The sequence below is a fragment of the Cyprinodon variegatus genome, unplaced genomic scaffold (genome assembly GCF_000732505.1).
Source record: "Cyprinodon variegatus isolate N-32 unplaced genomic scaffold, C_variegatus-1.0 Scaffold159, whole genome shotgun sequence".
Lineage (NCBI taxonomy): Eukaryota > Metazoa > Chordata > Actinopteri > Cyprinodontiformes > Cyprinodontidae > Cyprinodon > Cyprinodon variegatus.
The window spans coordinates 679,089-697,371 of record NW_015150612.1 but is presented as its reverse complement, the minus strand read 5'-3'; the positions used below and the strand labels follow the sequence as shown (position 1 = coordinate 697,371).

The following is an 18,283-nucleotide window of genomic DNA, read 5'->3' as shown; positions in this document are numbered from 1 at the left end:
TCTCCCAGAATTTTTTTGTTGTTGTTTTTTTAAAGACGCTGTTGCTTTTTGTTGAATTAATAGCTCATGTTTCTGGACCAGAACAAAACTGAAACAATAATGCACCGTAGCAAAAGATTTATATCCGTCGCCTGGGAAGAAAACATACGGATAAGAAGGTGAGGTAATGGTTCTGCTTCCTGCCCTCGGCCAACGATTTCCTAAGCTGCATGAGGAAACATTGGGATATTCACAGAGAAACGAAAAGGTGCATTATCCGATTAGAGTCTATCAGAAAGCCCTGAATGCAGACACCGAACATCATCCCAACTAGCTGTGCCAAGAAGATCAAATCAAGTCATCAAAAGATCCTGCACACATCAAAGGGGCCTGAGCAGAAGCTGCCGTGCGGCTGCCTTACGGACGGCGCGGAAACAAAAAGCAGGGCGGCTAAATCTGCCAAGGAGCACCGTCAGCTGCCCACTTCAAAGGCAGGGATCTGCTGTCCGAGGTCGTTGCTCGAAATGCAAAACCTAAAGAACCCGACGGGTGTCAAACGGGAGCGGAGGTAAAAAACCATAGAGGACTTACCATCGGGAGGCTGGGCCGGAGTGAAGTGAGATGGTTTGTCTGAAAGAGATAAAAAGGACAAAGAAGTAGTTTAGTTTGGGGAAGATTCTGGAGCTTCCCATGGGATAAAGGCAAGTAATTGAGTTGCTTTAAAAAACAATAAAGAAAAAATAAAATGAACACATTCTGACTTTATTTTTTTCAATCCAAACAGTGTGACTGAGCCCTGCAGGGATCAAACTGAGCTAATCGGACAGGAGTGCATTTCAGCGATATCAGCTTCATCGCCATGTTGTGACATTCGTTTCTTCTACGCTCTAATCATTCCCAACCATACGGCATGACTTCGGATAGAGCAAGAGCACAAGGAGGATTTGAGAACAGAGGGATTTATCTTTTTATGTTGTTTTGCGTCAAAAAGCATGAGATATGCTCACAACAATGAGGAAAGAGACATTTAGCCCCTGCCCTCCCACCTGCAGCCACGTGTGGAATAAATCTGAAACTTTTCCCCCCAGTCAAACATGACATCATGCTGCTCTCCTGGTGTGTGAACCGGCAGACAATGTCATTGCGTGGGAGTGGTAAAAAACAGGACCTGTAGTGTCAAATGGCTGAGAAACACTCAGCTGGAAGGCCTCATGTAACCCGAGTCCTTCGCAGCTTCAACACCTTGGCCACTTTAGGCGCCAGAAAATGAGGCGATCTTTATGCTTTTTTCACCACATGGGATGGAAATAAATCAGGGGAATGAGCAAATGACAAAATGGAGTAAAAACAGAAAACATCCGCTTCTTCACTGCTGCTACGCTGAATGATTATTTTTTAATTATAGCGTCAAATGTATAGGAAAAAAAGCGATTTCCCAGAACCCTCGGAAATGTTGTATTCCCCTACAATCTGAATAACTAAAGTGTGTAATTTCTGATATTAGGCAGCCAATATTCTCATTTGAGAGGCAGGAACGGTTCGCTCGTTAGATAATGGTATATTCAAATTACAGCAGATTAAAATGCGCTGGATGGAATAACTGATTAAAAAACTCATAATTTTAGCTGAGGGAAGGGAACATCAAGCGCGACAAATACATGTGCACAAGTTATAGATAGAAAGCATGACAGCAACATCATCAGAGGAAACTGTGCGAGACGTTATTTCAACACAGTTATAAATCGATGTAGGGATGTAAAAAAAAAAAGAGCTAAAAGCAAATAAAGGATGAGTTCAGTGAATAAGAAGGCAGGTTTTTTTTTATTTTTGTTTGTGGCTCTATCAGCTTTTATTTAATAGTTCTGCAGATGGGAAAGGATGCACAGAGGGCTGCCTCCTTGACCAGGGGTCGCCACAGCAACTCATTACTTAGGATGTACAGATAGAAAGGCATAAAGTCAGAACTCTGCCAAGAGTGCACACACATAATAAATACTCATGGTAGCAGTTTTATTTACAACACCCACACACACACACTACAGTCCATGTGTATTGTGGTTATTTTATGCGTGTAGATTTAATACCATGAGGCCCCCAATATGTCAAAAGCCTGACTTCATGCTCCCTCTCTGCACTCTCTTGCTTTTTATGCACCTGTAGCCTCTCTCGTACTCTTCTGTGGACTTGTTTCTGTGTAATTATCTCAACTTTGGTTGTGTGGAATCAACCTGAGATAGTAAATTGCCTTTGATTGGCTCATATTTTCAGGAAATCCCGCCCCTACCATTTTCTTACGGCTGGTAACGTTCACGAAGCATCTTCAGTCTAATCTTTGAGAGCAGAAGTATGACTCTAGAGGAAAAAGCCAATCTCTGTCATCAAGTCAAAAATCTTTAAACAAAATAACTGACAGAAAAAGAAAAATGCTCAAAAGTAATTACAAACTGATTAGATTCAGCTTTAACATCATGTTCCCCAATATAAACAAAAGTTTTGGGTTTGAAAATAAAGGGAGATTTTATGTCATCCGTAGCGAATAGCCCAGTCAAGCTGGGCGGCAGTGGCATCGGATGAAGGAGTTTGACCTGCAACCGGAAGGTTGTCGGTTCAAGTCCAAGCTCTGGCTTTCAGTATCATTGTGTCCTTGGGCAAAACACTTCACCCGCATTCCCTACTGATGGTGGTCAGAGGGACTGGTGGTGCCAAGGTACGGCAGCCTCACTTCTGTCAGCGAGCCCTAGGGCAGCTGTGGCTACAGTGTAGCGTGCCACCATCAGTGTGAGTGAATGAAAAATGACTGAATGTAGTTTAAACTGCTTTGGTCAATCCTCTGACTTGAAAAAGCGCTACATATGTACAGGCCATTTACCAAGCTCAAGTATCTGTTGTATTTTAAGAGAAAATAAGCACTTTTCAGCAATTTGGTGATCAGATTTTGACTCAAGATGGTTCCATTTTAGGAGGCAGAAGATTTTTATATATATAGTATATATAATTTTATCATAAGAGAAATTTATGGGAGTCGACTAATATGGGAGGAAGTATGGAAAGAGGTAAAATGCTGACTTGACAGCTATGAAATTTTTTTTCATACCATAGGGATGCGGTCCCCAACCACCGGGTCGGTCATTTGGTACCGGGCCGCACAGAAAAAAGTATATATATATATATATATATATATATATATATATATATATATATATATATATATATATATATATATATATATAATCGACAATCAGAGTCTGAGTGATGTTTTATTTTGAAAAATATAAAAAATTACGGTATTCTCTCCCAATTACATCAGTCGGTGCATCTGTGCCTCTTGACACAGGTTAATTCAGTTCAAGACTCATCCTATCTATAACATCCAATCTTTGTAAAGTGGGATTTTCTGCGGTTACAGCGACCAAAACAAAGCTACGGAGCAGACTGGACATCAGGAGCACACTTTGTGTGTCATTGTCTCCGATTACGCCTAGATGGGACCGGCTTGTTGTTTTATTTTTATGCTGTTTGTATTTGATTTTATGTCAGTCGTATCATTTTACTTGATCGTAAAATGATACCCCCCCACCACCCCGGCCGGTCCACGAAAATATTGTCTGATATATAGCGGTCCGTGGTGCAAAAAAGGTTGGGGACCGCTGCCATAGGGCCTACTTCAAATCCTGAAATTCCCTTTTAACAACTTAAGTGGGTGTAGCTACCTGGTCGGCCACATAACAGGACCCCTTAACTATTTCCTGAAAATATGGTATTTTTTCTGTATTTATGGTTCCATATACAAAGGGGATAAATGAAGCAACAAAGGGATATTTGTGGTTTATTTCATGTAATTAGCTATTTCTACCGATAGGGAACACTAAGATAAATGTTTTAAAATTAATTTAGCTGTTTTTATCTTCTCCTTTATCTACTAGCCAGCTGATTATTGTTCCTTATGAGGATGGAGTGAAAACTTTCTATCCCAGAGTGGAAAAATGTGTTTTAACTGAACCAAAAACTGTCCTAGCATGAACATGCAGCCGGTCCAGGCGAACATGGGAAGGTATTTTAAGGCTCTTAGTTCCCCTGGTTAAGTCAGACGCTGACAGCAACCCAACAATAAAGAGCAAGACAAACGTCACACTGCTGAATGACTCTAGAGCTTTTACATTATGAGATGTCATACAACCCCAAAGTGATGTACAGGAAAATATCCATTCAACTTCTCTGCCCTGAAATGCAAAGAGTTTTTGACAAACAGATTCATTTTCATGGAGATTCCAGCAGAAGCCACCACCATACAGCACACCGGTTTGGAGCGAACCAGGGAGCCAGAGCGCCAAGCACGACCCAGCTGAACCGCCATCTGCACCCTGGCAGTCCATCCGGCCATGTGAGTCACTGAGCAAAGCCCCGGCGAGTTGTCAGAGCTGCCTGCGCTGAACAAACACACCAACACACACGTACGTGTAACAAAGGTTGGACAACCACCCAGACGCCTCTTCCATGTTTTCACACTGTGTGAGGGATAATGAGGAAGATGCAACACATCACTTCAATTACATCGGTGTAACTTTCTTTTTTTTTTATTCTCTCCCTTAGGGCCTCCACAGCTACACACCCCGACTTCCATCAAGAGCAGAGCTGCAACCTTTTCCTGGGACTTCTGTGCTACCCCACCTTCAGGCGAGACACAGCTGAGTTTTAAATTTGGGTTTGCTTAAAATTGCTTGTCAACAGTCGGGTGTTTGTGAGAGAGGAAGAGAGAGAGAGCGAGGAAAGGGGGGGGGATGAAGATACGGGAGCACAGAGGCAAGGTTGGTGCTAGAGGTGAATAATGAATTGTCCGCTGAAGCTGTTTCGCAGTCAATCATGACGGTAACCGATTTCCATCTAGAGGGGGTAGGTTCAAGAACACATAAGGAATGACGGGGTAGAAGGAAAACGCAGCGAGGACGGATAAAAGAGCATCGACAGGCTGTACTTCCCTCTCTGGCTTTTGTTAGCATGTCTAAATATTCACAAACAAAACAGAGACAGATAGAGCCATGCTGCCAGGTGAAGTGAATTTCTTCACATTTCCATAAAGAAAGGACGAGATAAGGTCTTTCCATAAACATATCAGCCACTTCCATCTCCCTTCTACACCTGGCAAAGCCTGCGTGAGTTCCCGGGGCCCGTGTGAATGTCACAACACGGCCATCATTCATCCTATATCTCCTGCAAATCAATAAGTGTCTGGCTATGACATTTACCCACGTGCAGGAAGAGTTGTGTGTGCGTTTTTGGTCTTTTTGCATGTGTGCCGCCTTCCCCTTTGCTGCGGCTGATGTACGGTTTGAGCAAAATGATGAAGTGAGGATGTCTAAGAGGCAGCAGACAACTTTGAGAGGGGGAGGGGATACAAACTGTCTACGTATGTATGGACATGTCTCATCCCATATGTTGACGACAGAATTTGCCAATGTGAGGTTGCATGACACTTTTAACACCCTTCCACAGATCTCTGCTGCCGGCACTACCACGACGCAGCTGTCCTCGCCGCAACATGCAAAGGGCTTTTGGCAGAATAATAGAGCTCACTTTAGCTCATCAATTTGTCCAGCAGACTTTTTTTCTTTTTCTGCTCTAACATATGAGACGTGAAAATTGGCTTCCTTTAAGAGAGCGGATTAAATCTGACTAAATTTGTCTGGCTTTAGCTGATGAAGCAACGAAGAGAAGTTATGAAGGACCTGCTCCACTCAAAGGAATATGCAAAAAGTTAAAACAAAAAGAAATCTGTTTGATAATAAGCAGGAGATTAAGTATTAAAGGGCCGGTTAGTCAGGTGGAGGTTTGTCAAGGTTTAGAAAGGTTAGGGTTTAAAAACCAATGACATTTTCCTTTGTGTCATTGCAGCTTCCAACAGTAATTTTAATGAGATGTTGGAGAAAGTCTGAGTTGATGTGATATTTCTACAGTGATATAGATATAGCGACACACTTTAGAAAAGGACCGCTCTTCCTAATGTCCATCTATTGCTGTGCACTGAAGGTCTGCTGAAGCAATTTTTCAGTTGCAAAAGGAAAATAAAATAAAAACCTGAAAGGTGTTTATGTGGAAGCTAATGGGCCCCATTTACCCATCAATGATCCACTCAAACTATGAGTGTTGTGTTGTGTATTTATACAACTACATCAAGTTTTAATTACAGTCATTCATAGGACAGAGAGGTGACGATGGTGGCAATACCCACACCTACTGCTAGGTGGCAGTATGTTCATTGAAACCCAACAACATGCACAAATACTTCTTGCCTAAAAAAACAGAAAATTACTGATCTGTTAGAGAATCTTTAGATTTAAAGGAGGAAGTACTCAGCCACAGATAATGATGATATCTTGGTCTTCATTGGGGTTTAAAATAGTCAGCAGCCTTTATTTTGTGGACAAGTATGTAAGTTCTCTATGGATTTTAGTCAAGCTGGGCATATGTTTCACGATAAGAAAGATTTGCATGTTCCAGACAAAGTTACAGAGGCTGGGATGTCTTCAAATCATTACACTCTGGAACCAATTGTCAAGAGAAAAAGTGCAGCTCTGCAGGGTAAATGAAAAGTAGAAACACACCAAATATGTTCTATTTACGTCAAAAAGGATCACATAAAACAAACCTGACGTTTTTCTATCAATCCCTCTGATAAAATGCCTGGTTACGCCGGTTAACCAGCAGCTATATAGCTTAATGCAGCAGGAATAATTCGTTTTTACAGATGCTGGTTGTCGTAAACCTGTATCTCATCTCATTCTTTCCAATCAGTTAATGCAACATACTTTGGATTATCATTAAAACTGACAACCACACCTTTGTAATGGACAGAATAATCTGACATGGCTGTTTTTGGTGTCAATGGGCTCATTTAAAGCTCAATTGATTAGGCCATAAAAAATGATACTCTATTTTTCTCAGGGGACAGATTGGCTCTTTATTCAGGCTGCTAGATGTAGCTAGACTATATTTCCCTGCTTTACCATTTCTTATGTTTAAAGTTTAAGTTAAAGAAACCATCTATTTTATTCCCAGCTTTGGGTTGTTTGCTCAAAGTGGTTAAGTTTCAGATTAACCCAAAGTTGAATTCAGCAGAACAACCTTTAATAGCTGTCTGTTATGGATTACTAAGATAAGTCAAATAAAGTTAAGTTCATATCATTATACATCTGCATCTCCTAACATAAAGCAAAATGACAAGAGCTTAAAAAACAAGTATTGCAAAAAAAGTCACATAAACATAAATGTGAGACAAAATCAAAGCTTTTAAAAAGGTTTTAAAAATGTTAAAGGAATCATGCCGTCTGACAAACAGTAAAAATGTTAGCGACATATCGCACCAACATTATCCGAGCCGTTCCCAACAATCAAATTTAGTTACCTAATGTAATCTGTTGGTGATTAGGAGGTAAAAATCTTGCATAAGCAATGCCCCACTCTGTGGAGTTAAGAAGATTTCACCTTTTGCACAGTTTGGTGTAAATAGGAGGACCGTTAAGATCTAGAGCAGAACTCCTTGCATTACTCTTGGTGTAAATCCAAACAGAACGCTCACATGTCGCACTAATTGGTTTGTGGTAAACATTAAATCTATGAGGTTTGGCATAAATATAGACTAATAATTCTCATTTGCAATGGAAAAAAAAAGGTATCAGACTATGGCTTAATAAGAAAGAACTTGTTAACAGGAACTGGGATGAATCAGTCATTTCTGAACTTAGGGTTTATCTTAGGAGAAATTCCCTTTATATCCGGACAGAAGTCTCTAACGAAATTTTCACCAGTAACTAATGAGGCACTGCTTTTTTTATCATACATTAGAAAGATTTTTTTGCTCCTCTGATATAAATGATTGGGGTTTTCCCCCAACCAAAAAGAAGACTTTTTTTCAGCCAAAGGCTTTTAATCAGCATGAAATACTTCATCGCACAGTTCAAAGTAAATGCCAGTGCTTTAGAGCTGTGATGCAAAGCAGTCGGAGAAGCCAGGGCGAAGGATTTGGGGGGCTTTGACTTTTAATATTCTGATGTCCCTACTTCAAGGGCAGATAAGGCATTGAGATATTTGGTATGCAGGGTTTCGGTGGATGGAATTTGTCTGAACAAGGACATTTAAAGCAGAAACTGCTGCATGAACAAAAAGAAAGCTAACATTTTCAGATTTGTTTTTGCCATTAGACACAAATTACAATTCAAGGAAAACAGAGCAAAACAAAACAGGAAAGTTCAGAGTGAAAAGTGCTTTAGGTTAACAAACGTACAGTTATTGAGGAACAGCAGCACGGCGAAGCCCAGGGTGGACGTGGCCAACAGGATCAGGCAGATGTTGCAGGGGATCATAAAGTAACGCACCACCAGCGACACTTTGTGCTGGTACCTGCGCTCCCGCTCTGGCGCTGGCGGCGAGGGATAGTGGCAGCCGCTCATGCTCCACTCCAGCGACCCCCTCCCCTCCAGGGTGGAGGAGACGACGGGCCGAGGAGCCCGCCGAGGGCCGCCCAGGGACCCGTTGGGAAAAATGATGGCGGTGGAGTGGGGAGGGGGAGACGTCGAAGATAATGAAAACAACACTTTAAAAAGAGAGAACGATGTGTAATGCAGGCAGTCTCAGCTGTGGTTCCAGCTGTGCACCATCACAGGGACCCGGTGACTGTTTCTGTTAGACAATCGCAGCGGAAAGCTTTCAGCAATTGGCGAGCGACACATTTTTCACTGATGATAACATCCATTTGGGGGGGAAAGGACAGACAGGGGGGGAAGCAGGGATGCTGGACTCCTACAGCCCCCCACCTGTCCGAATGACCTCCATTGCTCTACCCCCGCCGGCTAGAAGACAGACTAATGGGAATTTAATGTGCAACTACGTGTGTGTGTTTCACAGGGTGGTATATACTTACAGTGCAGACGTGTGTAGGTTTAAGTGGGTGGTGATAATGTGCTTTGCTGTTTGTGTTAAAGAGCTTTTGGCATGAATCTGAAAGCTGGAAATGTGTGTTTGAGTGTGTTAGGATTTGGGGGTTGGGGATTGTCAGATATCCAAACGGAAACCTTCCACAGCAGGTCGATAATAAATCCACATAAAGAGCCTTTCCTTTCCTCCGAGGGACCCTGACTTTGTGAACAAGATCACAGGATGTCTGCTCCTACGACACCCCTTTTTTTCCCGAGGCTTTACAAACGAAAACAAGATCCTTAGTGTGGATCAAAAGTATTTCTCAAAAAGGTGGTAGCCCTTCGAGTTCCCTGCAGATGTGCTTCAATGATCCTCTTGTAACTTAGTATCCAAAGGACTAGATTCTTTGGTAAATGTTCAAGCAAATAAATCCCTCCAATCCTCACATCCAGACCAGAGCAAGTTTGTCTGCTGTTTAGGAGGTCGGCTGGAAAGCATCTGAATGCCTTGCGATGAAGCACATGCTCCCAGGAGCGAGGAGTGGGCTTGTTTTTCCAACCCCTCTGTCACCGCTCTATGGTTCAATGCCCTTATATTTCAAGAAGGTCTGCCCCCTTCCCCTCCCACCCTACCAGCCCGTTGGGGCCAAAATCAGGTCAGAGGAAGTGTCACAGAGGGGGGAAAAGTTATCCAGGCGAACGGTCCCTCTCAACCTGACAGTCCGCAGCTACAGATGTTCAAGAAAACACAGAAACCTGAGAAAGTCAGGTAAAGTTTGATTGAGTTTTCAGTTGGGTCAAGAAAAACAATCTTGGTTCTCCTTTTGTTTTGATAAGGTCAGGAAAGAAACTTCCTCATCCTAAGGTATCAAAGAGTTTAAATCCACTTTATCCAGGATACTCAATGGGGCGTCCACCTTTCACCGCTGCACAAACAGCAAATTAGGCAGCAGGTTCTTCTAGTGAGCTTAAATCCCAAAGGCAGCAGGTAGCGGTCCCGGTGTCGGCACGCTCAGTCGGCCAGCCAGCGCGGGCAGGAGTGAATGAATGACTGAGAGAAGTCAGTGCACAGACCGAGACAGTCTGCAATAAAAACAGGAGGGAGGAGGAGAGCTGGAAGAAGGAAAAGCTGATCCTGACACTTGGGTCCACCTTTTTTTCTCTTTTGGTGTAGAAAATAGGAGCGACATGTCGCCAGCGTTCCCAAACACTCTCCTCCAGAGCAGAGCGCTCGTTTCTCAGCTCCCAGCCAGTAGAGCCGATGAGCGCATAATGAGAGAGCAAGACAGAGCGCACGAGAGAGAGAGAGGGAGAGGGAGAGATGGGGGAGTGGATGAGGCGCTGTCTTTAACAAAGGCAGAGGAGAGGGGAGGTGTTGGAGTCGAGGTTGAGTGAGGGAATAAGAAAAAACAAACAAGGTTGAAGGATTTTGAGAGTATTATCCTCCAGACTTGTGAAATATAGGAGGTCTGGGCAACGGCACAGCTTAAGATGGTCAAAGACTTGGGAGATGTCAACCAACTCCACTGTTTGTTTATAGTCTCATCAAAGAGAGAGTCTCCTCCACAAGAGCTGGAGATTTCCCACAAAGCCTTAATGAGGCAAACTGAGACATATAATGGAGCAGCCAAGAGGTGGGGGGCTAAATACATTAAAGTCAGTCATGTATAGAAATTCCAAATAGCCCTCAACCCACTTGTTTGTGACAATCTTAGACTGAAAGAAACTGGAAAGAAAAAAAAAACTCACACAAGCCAATATTCAACTAATTAACCTTTGGAGGCTGTTTTAGTCTCCTTTCACAGCATCCTTTTTCTCACATAGATTAACATGAGAGACGCTGCAATCAATTGGCCAGTTGATCCTCCCATGATTGGTTCTGGACAACAACTGGTTAATCAAATACTGAAAAATATTAGATTTTCTCATTAAGTGCATAAAAATAAATGAATTTTTTCTGTATATATTTTGGTTACTAATATTACGCTATCTACCGCTGGACAGTTTGGCTTCTAAATGTTTATGTTTTCAGAACAAAACATTTAAAGACATTTTCTGTATCCTGCCTGAGGTCTACTATAAGAAAACGTAGTGAATCCAATGCGGTACAGGTCTTTACATTCCATCAGGAGTCATATTTTTTTTTTAGAAGCAAAAAAAAAAGTAATTTATAGTAATAGTGTCCTTCTGCATGAAGTGTGCATGTTCTTCCTGAGCATGTGTGGGTTCTCTCCAGGTACTCCTGCTTCCTCCCAATGTGCAAAAATATGGCTGTTACATTAATTGGCTCTAAAATTCTCCTTAGGTGCAAGTGTGTGTGTGACCTCGCTTGGGATAAGTGTGACAGAAAATGGCTGGATGGATAAAAGCAATAGTAGAACAAAGAATTCAATTAAGGGTATGGAGGTAAGAATTTGACAATACGATATGTATTACGATATCTTTCAGGATAGGTTTTACCTAAATATATCCTGTTGCATTAACAAAGATGATATAGGTTGGGGTTTTTATGTTGATATAGCTCTGGAATATCTCAGTTACTCTGTGGAGGTGGGACAAGCAGCTTAATAATAGGCTCTTGGGCAGTGCACTGCCACCTAGTGGCTGGAGGTTTAAAAGTTGTAAATTAAATGGATGTTTGCCCTTGTGTATTTTTTAGGATCCATTCCGCTGTATTCAGAATCAATACTAAATATTCTCTAATAAAATTAGACAGAATAGATTTTTTGTTACATCCCTTGTTTGAAATTAGATGATACATTTCAGGTACAGCAATACTTAACCACAGGTTTTCAGTTGCGTCAAACTCAGCCAGATACTAACATTTCAACCTCAACATCAATTTCCAGGAAAATACTTGATAACACTTTTAAATGGGAATAAAAAAAATGAAAAAGAACTTCTCAATTTTAAACTGAACATTCTCCTTTAACAGAACCAAAGATTATTTTTAAATAAGAGCGCATATAAAACTGATAATGTCACACAATTTGACAATATTTTACAGTTGTCTGGCAAAAAAGAAAAAAACATAGGTCATTTATTTGCCAAGAAATAAATCATTAAGAATCTCTAAAGTTATGACAAACAATTATCAGCAAACCCAAAAGGTTTGCATGCATAAGATTGAAAATCGTTTTTAAAAAGACATGACGTTTCCAGAAATGTAATTTTTTTTTTAAATGAGCATTTACAAAGTATGGTAGCACAATCCTGCTTTCCACGCCTAGTTGGAAGAACTCCACAGCAGCAGGCACAGATGCAAGGCGGTATCTGTCATCAATTATTTATGTGCTGTTTTTTTTTTTACTCTATCTGTGTCTGCATCTTTCTCTTTTATTCCCTCCCCCATACGTTACCCAAGGGGGCTCATACACATTAACACAAACACATGCATACAGTGGCTGCTTCCAGCAAGAAGCACTCCTACTAATACAGTCGTCATCTTAAGTAGATCTACAACCCTTGCTGTCCACGGGTCTCTGCTGGTTTCCAGCCCACAGTCTTACTTAACGTGGAGACGGCGCAGTAACAGGTAGGCGAACTTGTTTCCACTCAGAGTCATTTATCTTTCTGGACAGTGTGTTCGTTCCCAGCCCCACGCTGAGCTCCATGGGGAAGACTCTAATGCGAGGGGATCCGGGTTTTTAGGCCTCCCCGCTGGGGGTCGAAAGTTCAACCCCCCACCACACTTAGAGGTACGCCCCTGCCTTCCCCTTTTTCCACATAAGATACCCCAGACAGTCCACATCAGCTCTCATGTTACACAACAACCCCTGATTGATGGAGTGACTGCAAGGGAAAAGGAGCCAGCTGCTTTCTTTAGGTTTTTAATCCAGAATTTTCTGTACTTCTTTAATACTCAGCAAAAGCGTGAAGCAATAAACAAATCAGAGAAAAAAGAAAACCACATCAATCATGTTCATTTGGAGCGCAGCTTTATCCCAGCAGAGGGCACTGAGGAGACGGCTTGCCGCCACGACCCAAATAAAATCTTCTATTGACATCAAAGCGGAGAGGCTTTGATCCATTTTTAATGCCACAAGTATACCAGAAGGTTAACATCTCTCTCCGAACGCTTTGAAATAGCAATTTCCATTAAGGGAGCCAAAGGAGCTGCTTTCTTGTTTAATGGTCTGGCAGGAGAGATTATCTGGGTGCAGGAGCACATGGGTGTGTGTTGTTCGTCTTGCGCAGGAGTGAGAAATTTGTCGTGTTCAATAACTGATCGGCAGTTATGCTTCAATCAGGGGTTTGTGTGTATGAGCACACATCCCCGTCTCCTGGCCTGAGTTGTCTGCATTTTTCAGACTGAGTTGGTAGAAAACAGTAGCTGCCGCTGCAGAATGAGCTTAAATTGTTTATTTTAGGATGCATATTACAAAAAAAATAAATTAAAAAAGATAGCTTTGATTTTTTTTGATTAACTTATCAGCATCATAGTTAAAGAAATGCAACTTTTTCTCTTTTGCTTCTGGATTTTCCAGAAAAGAACAGAGTCAGGGGGTGTTTTGACAGTTGTTTTTTCTTATTTCTATCTCTCCCTGATATATATAAAAAAAAGATAATCATGTTTGAGTTCTTCATCTCTTATTTCAGGTGAGTTTTAACAAGCAATTTTATCTGGATGCTATGCTCACATAAAACCCAGCTGTCAACAGCTACTCCTACTGCAGCAGCAATCAGTGGACTGAATAGCAAATTTACATCAGCACCTTTCATAACTGATGCTGATTCACAGAAAGCAGCTCACATGAAATTACAAAGGTGAGTAAGCACTCACTGAATGAATGTCTTCCCAAAAAAAAGGAAAAAAGCATTTGTTGTCCAGAACATACTTTATGACAGAAAAACATGTAATGAAGCCACTGTGAATGGTTTAGATGCACAGCCTTTGTCTTCCATAGAAGCTTTTAAAATTCCCCAATCTTTAGCATATTTTTTTTGTGATTTTATGAAATTTCTAACAAAATTACACACATAACACCATGGGCGGTTCTAGACAGGGGCCAACGGGGGCCAGTGCCCCTGTAGATCATGTCCTGGCCCCTCTTATTGTCCCTGTACTGAAGACATAATACTTAAAAGAAATGTTAATGATGATATGCACTGGAACAGACATGGTTATTGATAGGTTCTTTGGATCTACTTCATTTTTTTTTCTTTACAAATTCTCTTTCACTAATTATTTAAAAACAATGAGGTGATAGCTTCAGTGATATTGAGATAGGATCGCAGTTTTCATTCGCTATGTTTTATTTTTTCATCTTAAATTAAGTCAGAAATATGTAAACTTCCTAAATTCTGAATGTATATCGATCTATTAAGAAACAGAATTCTAATTCAAGCTAATTGAAAAGAAATTTCACCTCATGCAGCTATCTTAATATATTTATATATATATATATATATATATGTATATTAGTTTTTTTATTTCATGTTTTTCTTAGCCCCCTCCTGGCCCCCTGGTACATTTGGTCTAGAACCAACACTGCATATAACTAATACTCATGAGAGCAGTTTTATTTAAAGACATACATGTAAACTACTCTCTACGCACAATTTAATCTTTCAATGTGTGCAGATTTTATACTGAGACCCCCAATATATAACAGGCATGAGTTTATGCTCCTTCTCTAAGAACCATGGCTTTCTTTTTATGCACCTGTTGATCTTTTACTTGCGTGTGGACCTGTTTCTTTGCGCTTACATCAACTTTTGTCACTATGAAGGTGGAACCAACCAGAGTGTCACGGTTGAGGTTTGGAGGACCCAAATGCAGAGGCGAGGAGGCAGAGATGAGTTTTGTAGATTTAATGAAGTAATCACAGGCAACTAAAACAGGAATCCATAAATCCAACATAACAAATACAGAAAAAAACAGAACCCTGGAGACATCAGGGAAAACATATATGAGGAGCCAGGAAAAGACGAGGAAACAGCATTGAGGAACTGCTCGGGGAGAGTATATATAGGAGACAGAAGAAAGAAAGGACTACTGAGCTGATTGGGAGCAGGTGTGAACAGAGGAGTCTAGAAGGAGCTATGGAAAAGGAGACCAACTCAAGAATGCAACAGAGGGCAATCAAGAAATACCTAAGAACTCAAATGCATCCAGAAAAAATACCACAACATAGAAATTAAATCAATAAAACTAGAAAAACATGGAAACTGAAAAGTTTAACAGAACCAAAACTGTGACACAGAGAAAGTAAACTGCCTGCGATTGGCTGCTTTTTAGGTATTCCTGCCTCTTCAGACAGCACTGTTTTCCTCCTAGTTATGGCTTAAAATGTAATAAAACTTAACTAACAGCTGTTCTCCTAAATAGTTTAAAACTTGTTAAGTGATTAAATAAGTTAGATTAAGACAGTCTGTTCTGATAGCAGTAGCAATATAATCTAATATGATTAATGTTATATCTGGAACTTCATATGAGCTAAGCTAACGTTAGCTTCACTATTTATATTCAATTCAAGTCAGTTTATTTATATAGCTCCAATTCACAACACATGGCCCCTTAAGGCACTTCACAGAAACAATTCAACTAGATCATACAGCCAGATTGGTTCAAAGTTTTCAGTCTAACTAAAACCGGTAATTGCATCGACCCATTGACTCAAAGGCAATCCCTCACACCAAGCATACTTGTAGCGACAGTGGAGAGGGAAAACTCCCTGCTTAGAAAAGTGAGGCTTGAATTAACACTGGTTTATAGTGGAAGATAGACATTTACATTTTTAATCCGTTTGCATCTACTGTTAAGGGTTTTTGTTTTGTGTCTCTACAGCCATCTCTGTCAGTTAATGACAGAGATGGCTGTAGGATACTTATGGAGTTAAATTCGGGCCATAAAGTTTGTACTAAACAAAATAGCAATTGAAAATACATTTTGAAACTAGAGAAAGGTTTTGCAAATAAAGAAAGAGATGTGATACTGGAAAAAAAAAACAAGGTGAAAACTACTTTCCAGATTACATTTTTTTCAACTTTAAACTTGCATTCAGGGACCGTGGGAACCAGAGTTATCTATAACACATCACCGATATTCTGTATGTTATTTATGTATTTTTTTTTTTAGGTTACTTTTTTTTTTTTTCCTTTTGAACAGACTTTATGGCCCCAATTTAGCTCCATATGTTTGAAGTCAGAGTATATTTATTGAAGACCACACCTATTAGTCTAAGAATTCTTTGCTGTCATTACTAGCAGAACGGAAACAGGCGGCATTTCCCAAGAAGTACAGGCAGTTTACTTTCGTCTGTTGGTTCCTCCATTAAAGTTACAGAAGTTGATATTAGTGCACAGAAACAGGTCCACATGCCAGTAGAAGATAAAAAAACAAGAGAGTGCAAATGAGGATATAATCATTATAAACAATGGGGCCTCATGGTGTCGAGTCTGAACTCATTGCAAATCATGCAAAATTCACTTGGAGAGTAATTTCCATGTGTTTGTTTTAAATAATACCGCTCTTATGGGTATTTACTATGCATGTGTATTTTGGCAGAATTCGGCTTTATAATTTTAGGTAATTGACCAATAAAAGTAACACATAAATGTAAAATAGAAATCATAAAGGTCTTTCTCTTTTTTTAATCAAAAAATACCTCTGCAAATTGGGGTTTGGATACATCTAGAGATCTATTAAGATAATTTGGCCAAAACATACAGCCAAGGCAACAATTTGATGGTCCAGTCAAAGTATAGAGCTATAATATATATAACACCTCTTAAAACTTTATTCCTCCTAGTTATGCTCTTCTGTGGTCTAAATGACTAAATGGTTTAAGATATATTAAAAGTTTGCTGGCATTTCTGGGTTTTGGAGTAATGTTTAATTTTAAAGAGGTTTTTTATCAAATAAAGCATTAAGACAAGCATATAAACTTTATTATTAAAAGCATCACTTAGAGTATAGTATGACAGGGTTTGCAACACAGAGGAGAAACCCTGACAGTGAGTAGACCGACATCCCATTAGAGTGGGATCCAGTCCATTTTTCAAAGCAGGGAGCTATCAAAAGCGAGGCTGCTGCCATCACTAATGGCGTTAGAGATTATTCTTTCCTGCTGTCCATTATAAACGAGCATTTTAATGATGTTGATGAAAAGAATGAAGTGGGTTAAAATTTAGAACAGATTCGATAATTACTTGCACTAAAGCCTGTCCGATGGCCTACTCCACTATTTGTGCTCAACTCATTTCAGAGACAGCGGTTATGTCATTTTTCTGCTTTATCTCCAAGGAAATGTATAGATCACATAAAGAAAATCAGGTTCAACTACACTTAGACTAACCCTGCTATTAAAAGCTATTTCCTGGTGTGTTTAACAACATAACATCACCAGGGTGACACTTTATCTAAGTACATCTAATTTCTTTTATTAACTATGTATCCAGGCCATGAAAGGACATCAAACGGCCATGTTGAATTCTTCATGTGCATCGAGCCGTGACACAGGGCAAAGCGGCTGGAAGCCAATAGTCCTTTAGTCAGTGGGGCATGGCGGTGAGATGCTAACAGGTGGGCCAGATGCCTCTCTGTGGCATTAACTCCAATCATCATAAGTCAGACTTCATTGTGCCGTCCAACAGATTCCCAGAGTTTCCAGTCCTCAGGCCTCCAAGCACAGCAGCGTTCAATCACCATCATGGAGGCCAGGGCTTTGCACAGCTGTGTGACTGAAAGCATTAACCTCTGCTGAAAGGACTCCTACATAAAAGGAGGAGGAGGAGGAAGTTCGACAGGAGGGAAACAAGGTGCAGTGGTAACAACAAGTTTTTGAGTATATATATACTTTACTTGAGTAATTTTAATTTTTTTTTTTTTATTATTGTATTTTCTACTCCACTCCATTTTTAGGAAGCTGCAAGTTACTTGTTCCCTTTGGCTCAGCTTAGCTTTGTAATCCACTGTTGCTGTTTTTCTTTCTTGAAACTTTATTTTAACATGAAAGTTAGCAGCCTTTAGGACTGAATTTGGACACCACTGTTTTACAGATTAGCGTGACATTATAACAATGTGAGAAACTCAGGGCAGATATTATTTGTAGTTTATTAATTTTATTAAGGCGTTAGTTGCCAATGTGGCCAGGTTGTTCGGGTGAGTTCTCAGATCAGACAAAACAAACTTTAAAACTTTATTTAACATTGAATTTTTTTTTTTCTTTTTTAATTTTTTTTTTTTTATTATTGTATTTTCTACTCCACTCCATTTTTAGGAAGCTGCAAGTTACTTGTTCCCTTTGGCTCAGCTTAGCTTTGTAATCCACTGTTGCTATTTTTATTTCTTGAAATGCAATTTTAACATGGCAGATAGCAGCCCTTAGGAATGAATTTGGACACCACTGTTTTAAAGATTAGCATGACATTATAACAATGTGAGAAACTCT

At 40.3% G+C, this 18,283-nt stretch overlaps 1 protein-coding gene across 2 annotated transcripts in view; it reads right to left on the bottom strand.

Moving 5' to 3' along the window:
• Window positions 1-442: 442 nt before the first annotated feature.
• Window positions 443-18,283, bottom strand: part of LOC107086719 (agrin-like) — a 163,207-nt gene continuing 145,366 nt past the window's right edge. For both annotated transcript variants that reach the window (XM_015377843.1, XM_015377844.1), the window contains one exon: window positions 443-609. In XM_015377843.1, the coding sequence (XP_015233329.1) occupies window positions 452-609 (158 nt within the window). In that variant the 3' untranslated portion in view covers window positions 443-451. The remainder of the gene's footprint in view (window positions 610-18,283) is intronic.